This window comes from Rutidosis leptorrhynchoides, chromosome 4, assembly GCF_046630445.1.
Source record: "Rutidosis leptorrhynchoides isolate AG116_Rl617_1_P2 chromosome 4, CSIRO_AGI_Rlap_v1, whole genome shotgun sequence".
NCBI lineage: Eukaryota > Viridiplantae > Streptophyta > Magnoliopsida > Asterales > Asteraceae > Rutidosis > Rutidosis leptorrhynchoides.
Window position 1 is genome coordinate 586129415 of NC_092336.1, and position 11949 is coordinate 586141363.

The 11949-nt window shown below is 35.6% G+C and overlaps 2 protein-coding genes across 2 annotated transcripts; both read left to right on the forward strand.

Annotated features, from left to right (window-relative positions):
* Positions 1-4104: 4104 nt before the first annotated feature.
* On the forward strand, positions 4105-7775 carry LOC139842882 (uncharacterized). Its single transcript, XM_071832982.1, has 9 exons — positions 4105-4440; positions 4793-4915; positions 4985-5067; positions 5252-5700; positions 5973-6139; positions 6239-6324; positions 6437-6570; positions 6792-7076; positions 7354-7775. Exons 1-9 carry the CDS (start codon positions 4105-4107, stop codon positions 7533-7535), a joined length of 1845 nt encoding a protein of 614 aa, XP_071689083.1. The 3' UTR covers positions 7536-7775.
* A 1056-nt stretch (positions 7776-8831) lies between these two features.
* LOC139845559 (ras-related protein RABA1f-like) lies at positions 8832-10824 on the forward strand. The gene is made up of 2 exons (XM_071835817.1): positions 8832-9182; positions 10188-10824. The coding sequence occupies exons 1-2, from the start codon at positions 8962-8964 to the stop codon at positions 10618-10620; spliced, it is 654 nt and encodes a 217-aa protein (XP_071691918.1). The 5' UTR covers positions 8832-8961; the 3' UTR covers positions 10621-10824.
* The last annotated feature ends 1125 nt before the right edge of the window (positions 10825-11949 follow it).

Here is an 11949-nt window from a genome sequence, read left to right on the forward strand (position 1 = left end):
GGAGGCAATTTACGTTTATGACTTGTGCGGGCAATTCGAGGTGAGTGGAATAATTATATATGTATGTGTATAATTATTGCATTCACTAAGCCTCGGCTTACCCCTCTCGTTGTTTACCTTTTTACAGGTATTGTGTTATTGATGCTAGCTAGTTGTAAGACTAGACGTGCAGGAGCGGTTGGGCTTGATGGGGTAGCTTTCAGATAATTGGACGCGGATGGGGGTTTTGGTAGTCCCCGGGATTATGCTCTTGGTATCGGGTTGGGTTGTAGAGTTCTAATCCGTCTAAAGAGATAAATGGGTCGAAACTGCTACTTTATTTGTAAAACGGGTCATTGTGAGCCCGGGGTTGTAAAACTTGTTTTTATGGTGGCAATATCTTAGTTTTACTTAATATGTCATATTGTGAAAATGGTTTCGTTGAAAAGTGTCGGGGAGCGAGTTTTTCGCTCGCGTGTAAATAAAAACTGATCAGTCCACTTTAGTTCATTTGGACGCCGTCCAGAATCATGGGACGCCGTCCTGGTCTTTATCTCTGGACGCCGTCCAGATTATGGGACGCCGTCCAGATACGCTGTCTGACAAATTTTTTTTTTTGTGTCGTGTTTTTGGTAAATCAATGTTGGGTTGTTACACATAAGTGGAATTATCAAATTTGAAAGTGGATATATCGTTGATTCACCTCCTTTTTTTCTATACATTACCATCGCTACTCATTTTCTCATTTAAATCACTAACTAGTCCGGACCGGCCCGCGCGTTGCGGCGGGGGCTTTCGGGCTGCGTATTCATATTTAACGTAGTGTGTATTTACAGAGAGGAACACGGCCCATGTGTTAAGCGCCGTTTTAAATATCGTTGTGTTAAGCGTTTTTAAAAAGTATCCGTTTCGAACCTAGTTAGTTTTGTTTTGTTCAATAATTTTTTTCGAGTGTAACGGTGCTGTCGGAAAAATTTAACTTGTGGCGAGCAGAAAGATACAGGTTGTCGTTGTGTTTAGCGTTTTTTTAAAAAGTGTCCGTTTCGAACGTGGTTAGTTCTTTTTGTTCATAAAATTATTTCGAGTCTGACGCTGCCGTCGAAGAAATTTAACTCGCGGCGAGAGGGAAGATACGGGTTGTCGTTGTGTTTAGTGTTTTTTTAATAATTGTCCGTTTCGCGTATAGTTAGTCCCGTTGGGTTCGTAAGTTTTTTCCGAATTGAACGGTGCTCTCGAAAAAATTTAACTCGCACCGAGTGAAAAGATATGGCCCATTAAAAATTTGGGTGGAATTAGTTTCTTTTATTTTAATAAAATTATATATTTACACTTTTAACCCCTGAAAAAAGTGTGAACTTGAGGGGTCGTTGTATAAAAATAGTCGAAGTTGAGGGACCGATTGTAATGTGAACGCAAACTCAAAACTACAATCCAATATAATTGAAACTACACACTTTCCCATCACATTTAGAACCCCTGAAAAAAGTGTGAACTTGAGGGGTCGTTGTATAAAAATAGCCGAAGTTGAGGGACCGATTGTAATGTGAACGCAAACTCAAAACTACAATCCAATATAATTGAAACTACACACTTTCCCATCACATTTAGTGTATAAGTATTAATATTAATTAATATTAATATTAATATTAATATTAATTAATATTAATATTAATATTAATTAATATTAATAATAATATTAATATTAATATTAATTAATATTAATAATTAATATTAATATTAATATTAATATTAATATTCCAATTGTATTAGTTTCGGATAACATTCCATGGTGCCTAATATTCGTCGACGATATTGTATTAGTTTCGGATTCCCAAGATGAGCTTAACAGACGACTAGAGCAATGGAGGATCACCCTAGAATCAAATGGCCTACGGATTAGCAGACTTAAATCGGAGTACCTTAAATGCGATTTCAAGGCGAGCGAAGAGGAACAAGAGGATATAGTGGATGTCCGAATTGGGGATCAGATTTTACCTCCACAAGAGTCTTTTAGATATTTAGGCTCGATGCTTCACAAATCGGGAAGGATAGATGAGGACGTGACGCATCGTATACGTGTAGGATGGTTGAAGTGGAGGGCAGCGAAAGGGGTGTTGTGCGACAAGAAGGTACCCTTAAAATTGAAAGGGAAATTCTTCAAGGTGGCAATCAGACCAGCCATGTTGTACGGATCGGAGTGTTGGCCAATGACGAAAGCCCAGGAGAGGAGGATGGAGGTGGCCGAAATGAGAATGCTTAGGTGGACGTGTGGTAAGACCATGCTAGATATGATACCAAATGGAGTTTTTAGGGAGAACATGGAAGTTGGGAACATAACCAACAAGCTGAGGGAAGGACGACTTAGATGGTTTGGGCATGTTATGAGGTGCCCACTATTAGCCCCGGTTAGGAGAGACCCTAGTTGTGGGGGCGTAAGGAGAATGGGTAAACCCAAACGTAGGTTGGATGATAGATTGAAGTTTGACATGAAAGAGCTGCTACTTACGGAGGACATGACTTCTGATAGGAGCTTGTGGAGGAGTAGAATTAGAATAATTGAGTAAGACTTTTTTTTTTTTCAAAGTGTTGTATATATTTATTCTACAACCTATATATATATATATATATATATATATATATATATATATATATATATATATATATATATATATATATATATATATATATCCCTTTACATGGTATCTGACTTTGCCTATATGTATACGTGTATATTGCATTATTGTTTCCATATTTTCCCATCGCTTTGTACCTATGTTTATATGTATACGTGTATATTCCTCTGTATCTATGTGTATGTTTTTTTCTTAGGTTATATATGGGTAGCCGTGTATATGTTTGTATCTTTATATGTATGTATGTATCTAGGTACATGTATCTAAGTGTATCTACGTATGTCTGTATCTTTACCTATGTATATATACCTATGTATCTGCAGGTATACATGTTTAGGTATACGTATTTATACAGGCTTATGTGTGTAGGGGTATATATATATATATATATATATATATATATATATATATATATATATATATATATATATACATATACATATCTGTATGTGGGTGTGTACGTGTGTGTGGCTGGGTATTTTGCTGTATTTTGCTTGTTTGTATGTCTACTTGATATTACATATCTCTGCGCATTATATTATCTATGTTATCTTTCTTACTTTTGTGCATCACTGCTATATGCCTATATGTGTCTTCTTTTATGGCTACTTTGTATGATTGCATTTTTCTATGCGCACATAAATCTTCAGGTACGTATGTCCGCACTATTTCGTTTTCGATGAGCATTTCTGGTCGGAGGTCCTTTTGGAAGCAATCTCTTGGCTCTCGAGTAGAGGGAGGGACGATCTTATCTAGTCGCGGGTTCTATACCCAAGGGTGGAGTAGTGACTTCCTTCTAATTTAGGGTACGAGGAATGATTGTCTACACACCACCTCCCCCATACCCTACATTCGTGGGATTGAGTATTGTTGTTGTTGTATTAATATTAATATTAATTAATATTAATATTAATAATATTAATTAATAATTAATATTAATTACTACTTACCAATTTACTGATACTACGAAGTAAAAGTGTGGTAATTAGCAATTATTCCGGTAGTAAATCATTGCCGTAAATAGGTAGGCGGCCTACTTTATAAATAACCGACTGGTATTTCAAGAAACTTAGGCCACTCCCTATCGTAACTAAACTATTCATCCTCTTAATCTTCCACATCAGCGTCACATCAACACCAATATCCTATAACTAACTCATAACTAAACACTTCCTATCATGGCTAAAACAATACTCTTCTTAATATATAACGTACAAGCAATAAAGCATTAAGTCCAACAATAAAAAATACTGGGACCCGCAATTTCTATAACTCTTCCGTTAAATCTATGGTGAAAGCGGGTAACTAATGCGGGTAACTAAGTAGTGTATATGGTTAATTAATGGGCTGGGCTACCATACGGGGGTGGTCTTATAAAACCCTTAAACCATCGCCGGTACATGCCCGTTGTGGTCGCGTTTCTCCGTCGCCGTTGCATCTCCGGACACCGGCGAACCCTGCAAACAACGATTAACAATAACCATCAAAATAAATGGAATTCGATGAAAACGAACAAGAAGACATCAACAACAAACCTAAAACTACAAAATCAAACCGAAATAAAATTGACGATAACGAAGATGAGTCATTGAATAAGCAAAACACTAGAGGAATTATATTATCTGTTACGAAGCCTTCTTATACTTTAAAAGGGGGTATAGGTAGCGATTTACGTAGTATACGGTGTGAGCACCGGAATAGACTCCGGTACCTTCTCCGGCAACTTGTCCGTCGACAGAATTGGAGTGAAGCTTCCGGCGTGTTGAGCGTGTTGTTGAAAGGAACGCATAGAGATAACGGGTTTTCAACCAATCGGAGTAAATATTGGGTATGTTTACTTTCAATATAACATCTAATTGATTATTGATTATAATCATAATTTATAATTTATATTTATGTTTATGTTAGTGCTTTATTTTGGGTTTGTATATTGTAATTAATAGAAGGAATGAGAAGTTGATAATGCTTGATTTTGGATTTAAATTATGTGCAACATCCGTCACGGTTGTAATTTATCCATTCTTTATCAGTGAATATATGATGATATTGTTTAGAGTTAATATATTTGATATAAAGTGGAGAATAATATAAAAAATTGCAGTGCATATATAGTTTATTTGATGATTGGAAGTCGACTATAGAGGTTTAATTAATAATGTGGTTATGTAATTGCTTTGTAGGCTGCATTGGAGATTCTGAATCATATGGCTGCTGACAAAGTTAAACCAAGAAAAATGCAACAGGTTTATGAAATATGGATGAAAAAAAGTTACGCGATTACAAAAAATAAGCGGTTGGCAAAGGTATTTATCTTAATAGGTCCAATTGTATTATCTTAGTTGAATCTCTATTGAAGTATAAATTTCTTGCAGGGTAGGTTTGATGTGCAGTTAGAATACCTTCTTTTCTGTATTGCACAAGGTGACAATGATGGTGCATACCAGGCTATGATCAGGTTTGCATATTTGCACCATATGTTTTTTTACCTGGTTTTGCGACGTGTTACATACAACTGATCTGCATATATGCCTTTGCCGATATAGATAGCACTAATATTCTAGTATTCTACTTTATAACATATGGTTATTTATCATCTGGTGTGCTTAAATACAACAACTTTTAATTTGTTTTTTTATCAGCCTTCAGCAAGAAAGTGACTTTGCGAGTGACCCTATCGCAAATTTATTGGTGGGGCTCTCTTTTTCTCATCTATGGTACAATGCTATACAAAAAGAAATGCATTTAGACGATTCATCCGAGTCAAGTACATCGTTTCAGTCAGTGTCAGGTATGTCGGCGCCGCCTGAACCGATCATATCCGTTGATCTCTCTATTCGACAAAGTGCTGTTGAAGTTCAAGTTTCCAATTCTTCTCAACCCGATTCAAACACCTCTGTTAGAATTGGTAAACCGTTTGATCCTGAAGAAGTTTTTGATCGAGATCGAGTAGTTCCAATGGCGGTTGACCGTGTTATGAAGAAAGAAGTACTTGAATATGACGAATCCGTTGAGAGTGATCAAAGTGGCAACCCGTCCCAGTTTCCTCATACTGGCAGCAAACGATATGGTTCTATATTTTATGCTCGTGGTTAGTTTTGATGTTTATGTTTTACTATGTACATATTGCCAATAAAAGTAATATAAAATACAAAATCTGTCGATGTTTTACAATGGGCATGTTACTCATCCTGACTCATTTGGACCCGTTTAAAAATATGACCCGTTTGACCCATGACCCATTTTAACCCAAAACCGTTTTGGCCCGTTACCTAAACTGACCCAACCTTAAACTTTTGCCAGGTTACCTATCGGTCATGTATTACATTAGCTGTTGACTGAAGTTGATTGTTTTTGTTACAGATCTAGAAACATTGTTGATGCCTATAAGATTTCCTGGCACAAATACGTTTGAGGATTTCATCTCTTTTCAAAAGAGAATACAGAACGATCATTATAAGGCTGCAGTGAAGCATTTACGGGCTGCTCTTCATCTAGAAGCTTTTGAAGCTTTACTACCTCTAATTCAGGCAAGCAACATTTTTTTGTTCTTTCTATTTCTTGTCAAAAGCCATTTGCGATTTAAGCTTTGTAATACTGTTAACTTTACATTTTTTTAATTTTAATAGATGCTTTTGGTTGGGGATCAAGTTAAGGAAGCTATAGAAGAAGTGGAAAGTGTTGTACAAAACTCTCACGCCTCACTTCCTTTTAGGTTATCCTTATTATCTCTTTGTTAATGCAGAGACCTTGATTTATTTATAAAAAAAAAATTCAAATTTATTTTGTATTAACTTTTTTTTGTTTGAACTATTTTATTGTTGAAGATTAAGAGCTAGTCTTCTGGAACATTTTTCAAACGAGGATGTAAGCAAAATGTGCGCCTGCTTTGAAGACACTTTAAATAAGGATCCAACTTGTAGACACTCACTGTTAAAGCTAATCAACTTGCACTATGATGGTATGTTATTTGCTTGAACCTTCATCATCATTTGAATGTGCATACCACATTTTTTTTATAGTTTGTACTGTGTTAATAATCATGTGTGTTTAAACAATTTATTTTTTACAAATGACACAATATTAGTTATACGTCAATTGTTTAACCTGGCAAGTCCTCTCTTAGTGTTAAATTTGCGGTTTGTTGTTTATTACTATGTGTTTACTTGTCTTTTTTAACAGGGCGTTACAGCATAGAAAAACTGGTAGAAATGATTGCTAAGCATTTGGAGGCTTCATATCCGGACTGTCATATATGGAAAGAATTTGCTTCTTGCTTTATAAAGCTTTCTCACTGTGATGAAGATAGAATGTCGAGTTGTGTTGGTGATAGCTGCACAAAGCGTTCTGCTAATGTTCCTGACATGTTTAAAGATGATGAAGTAAGTGATAACTGGAGATTACGTTGTCGATGGTGGCAGACACGTCATTTTACCCAAACAAGGCTTACATCAGAAATTGCGTCAGGTAGTGTTTTGACTCACATTTTGCATTTATTGAATGATATTTCTGAACAATAAAGTTAGTTGTGAGATGGGCAGGTTGGGTAATTGTTCAAGGTACTTGGGTTGACCCAGAACAATGTATGTGCAGGAACAAAAATATAGATACGAGTGCTTACTATTCATTTTAGGTAATTGGGTTGACCCGTTTTTATTTTGGCTGTAGTGTTTACTTGGCCAATTGATCGACCAATATTTGATTAGTTTTTAGTGGCTCATACTTCATGGTACATTGTTGACAGGGAATATGGAGCTTGTGGGTTACAAAGCGGCCTCGGCCTGCCATCTTTATGGTCCGGAATTCACGTACGTTGTGAAGGCTTATGCATACTTGAAGGAAGAAAAAAATCAATTCAGGCCAATCTTGAAAATGCACATGGAGAACGCTATTGGATTAAAAGACAAAATATATAATTATAATTGATAGTAATAGATAATAGAATTGGAGGTTTTCTTGGCCGAATTTGAATACGCCGGCCTTGTCTCCATCATTCTTTTGGCTGCAACTGCGGTGCCTTCTAATAGCTGGTTCATCTATTTATATTTTTTGTTAAGTTTAGCGGTTTAATATCGGGTATGACCCTTTTACTACTTTGCTTAGATCCGTCAGTTTTGCTGTTTGATGGGTTTATTTATGCGAGTGGTCGTGTAATGACAAAAGCAGAAAAGCTTAAGATGAATTACACGTCTAATATGAAAGGTTTTTTCAGTTCAATAAAAATCTTAATAAGAGTTGCTTGATATTGATTTGTTAAAAACTGAATATCGCAAGTAAAATATGGTTTTGTTTGTTGATGAAAAAAAAAAATGTTAAATCTTTTCTATAAATGAATGGATTCGGTTGCAATCAAAAGCTCCGCCCTCCCTCTCTATCTATCCAAGGGATGGATGGAAATAAGGGTATCATTTCAAAAAATATGCCTAGCAGGATATGCCTTATTTGCAAGACGGAAGATTTGTTGATATGGTTTTAACGACGGACTATTAGCTTGGTGGGTAGAGCGCGCCCCTGATGATTGTGTTGTTGTGCGATGATTGTGTTGTTGTGCCTGGGCTGGGAAGTACGTTTGTAAGAATGAAACTCAAAAGAATTGACGGGGCCCCGCACAAGCGGTGGAGCATGTGGTTTAATTCGATGCAAAGTGAAGAAACTGATATCTTGGCAGCATTTCGAGTAACTCCTCAACCTGGAGTTCCGCCTGAAGAAGCAGGGGCGCAGTAGCTGCCGAATCTTCTACTGGTACATGGACAACTGTGTGAACCGATGAATTTACGAGTCTTGGTCGTTACAAAGGACGATGCTATGAAATCGAGCATGTTCCTGAAAAATAAAATCAATTTATTGCTTATGTGCTTGTAAACATATTTTATTGTTTTGGGGGAATTACACTTAATTGTTTTTTAGTATCATTCAAATGGACTTAACCACATTCGTGATCATATGTCACCCACACACGCATTAGGAGAAACTCAAATCGCAATAATCCTGACAGTACAAATGAAGGTTGGAAAAATTCACTTCGAGAAACTAATTGTTAGCAGTACCAATTAGATCTGACCTTTGAAATCAAGTTTAGGACAAACATGTCACCCTAGTATCGTGTGGAGAAATTATCTTGTTATTTTAATTTTTAAAAATATAAAAATATAAAATGTAAAGCAAAGAAGCAAATATTAAAAGGTAAAAAAATGTAAATATTTTAAATTTGCGTCTCCAACCTCGATACGCGGCGGCGTTAATTTCTTTTTACGTGAATCACGCAACTCCTCCTCCTCCTCCTGATCGCATTCACTAATTAAAATAAAAAACTTGATTATTAATTGATTTCAGTAAAATTGCATTTGATCTGATGGCGGCGTATAGAGGTGACGATGACTACGATTATCTATTCAAAGTGGTTCTGATCGGTGATTCAGGTGTTGGTAAATCAAATCTGCTTTCCAGATTCACTAGAAACGAATTTAGTCTTGAATCAAAGTCAACAATTGGTGTTGAATTCGCTACCAGAAGTATTCGTGTTGATGAGAAAGTCATCAAAGCTCAGATTTGGGATACTGCTGGTCAAGAAAGGTTCTTTTTCATCTTGATTTCTGTAATTTAATTATTTTAATTTAATTTCAGTTAAATGATGGAATGTTCTATCTGCTTTCTGTTTTTTAGTTTGATAATATCATTTTATTTTTTTTGGCTCTATATAATATATGTTTTTTCTAGTCTAGGGTTTATAGTAATATTGATATTGATTATACTAGTATTTGATCAAAATGGATCTATTAGAATTTGAATCTTAGGTAGCAATTTATGCTTTAGCAGTAAATGGCATAGATAATAGATGTACCCAATTTTACCAAATCCCTCATTTTGAATGTGATTGTTGATCAAGTTAAGGAATTTAAGTTTCTTCACCACCAAAAAGGGATCTTTTTTCATTCCTTTGAAAATATATACTCCGTACTTATTATTCTAAGTTCTCTTATTTAAAAGCTAAAAAAAAAAAATACGACTTTATTTACGCTATTTAAGTTCTCTTATGAGACTTACAACCTGAGCGTCTTTGTAGATGGGTTACTCCAAAACCGCTAGGTCACTCAATAGCCATTTGATAGGGTTGCTACATTTTGCTCATCAATGTGAGATGTTTGCATTATATATTTTGTACTTCTTATTCTATAAATCGTTGGTTTTTTTAGTTTTAAAAGAACGGATTTTGTTCTTGTCTATTGTAGTTTATTGCTAATAGTTCCTCATTGTTTTAGATGCTGTATTTATCATATTTGACTGCAGTAGTCTATACATATCTTTTTATATATAGAAACTTGTGGAGTAGTTAGTAGTAGCTTATAGTTTTGTATGATTAGTTGTCAAATTCATCGTTTGAGGCTATTCAGGAACATCATGTTGACACTATGAAGTGAATTATGACAGCTCAATTGGGATGCACAAGGTTGCAAAAGCTTAAAGTTAAACAATTATTTAAAAATTATTGTTATATGTTGTGTGTTTTTTTTTAATCAAAGTGGTTAGTTACGAATTATATTGACCTGATTTTGTAAATGTACTAATCTTTGGCGACAGGTACCGTGCAATCACAAGTGCATACTATAGAGGAGCCGTGGGTGCTTTACTCGTATACGACACCACACGCCACGTCACATTTGAGAACGTTGAGAGATGGTTAAAAGAGCTCCGAGACCACAGTGACTCAAACATTGTGATAATGCTTGTCGGAAACAAGGCAGATTTGCGCCACTTACGTGCAGTTTCTGTAGAGGATGCGAAAGCTTACGCAGAAAAGGAAAACACTTATTTTATGGAGACATCGGCTCTCGAGTCCTTGAATGTCGAGGATGCTTTTACTGAGGTTCTTACCCAAATATACCATGTGGTAAGTCGGAAAGCACTTGACATTGGGAACGATCCTGGAGCGTTGCCTAACGGGCAGACTATTAATGTCGGGTCTAAAGATGATGTTTCTGCCATGAAGAAAAATGGTTGCTGTTCGACTTAACAATACTAGAGGTCGAGAATTTTGAAGTTTCGGATGTTTCTAGGGCTTGGAGTAGATGTGGAACTCTCTTAACAAGAACAAAATATACCTGGTCATTATGTATTATTTGATTTGTTAACTGCAGTAGATTATTATTATTCTTGTTATTATGTAGTATTATATATTATATATTATATATTATATATCTGGATGCTTTTTATTTTAGGATTCAAAGCAATTGAGATGTTAGTTTTTAATCATGCTTCCAAACATTAAAATTTACCAGCAAAATCGATCTATAATCTCAAGCTTGGTAGTTCATGAGATTCATTCTATAAATTTGACTTTTGGTGTTTAATAAGCTTTCTCCTTTACCGTATTCTTAGAAGTATATATGGGCAAAAGATCGGATCCAATCCGAAAAACCGAATCCAATTCGAAACGGATTAAAAAACTGCTGGATCTAGGGATTATAGCCAAAATGCCCATTTCCATGTAGTTTCTTGCGCCGGAGCCCAAAAAAAAAAAAAAAATTGCCAGATTGCCCTCGCAAGACGCAAGGAGGCTTGCGAGTTGTCCTCGCAAGGCGCGAGTTTGCGTCCTTGCGTCTTGCGAGCTTGCGACCTTATCTGATCAGAAATACGATTTTGTGGATAAGATTTCGTCAGATATCCTAGATTTTTACGGATAATATTATGTCCCTATATATAGATTGACCCTGAGACTTTGAAATCACAGTCTCATAAATATTTCAAAATTTTTCAATGCAGAGCTTATACCCACGTTAAGGTACTATTTTAACCACTTTTTCACTAATTTTGTCATTATGAATTGTGTTAATGATGATAAATTTGTTGTTAATATATGTTGTGGGGGTTCTTTTGAGTACATTAACAACATACCCATATATATGCCACGAGATTGTTTTAGAATTCGGTTAAGACTCCCAATTGCGCCCGTAAAACCAATGAATCGGAGAATATTGTTAAAAAATGTTCTTAAAAAGATTCAATTCCCACCGAATGCAGCTGTTTCAATGAGATACGTTTTTAATAATCAAGTTTTTGATATTACTGATGATGATGAAGACTTTCTAGAGTTTTTACAATATGCAATTGTAAATGCTCCTATTGATATTTATATTGTCGATAGAGTAATAATGCATCAGCCACAACGGATTCCAGAAACAAAATTCTTGACAAACCAGCCACTACTACAACAAAACCAAGAAACACCCACACCAAAAAAACCAAAATCACCAAAACCACCAAAACCACCAAAACACCAACCACAACAATTATTACTACAAAATGATACTGAAGAAAACCTTGCAAGCAACAATTTGGAAGC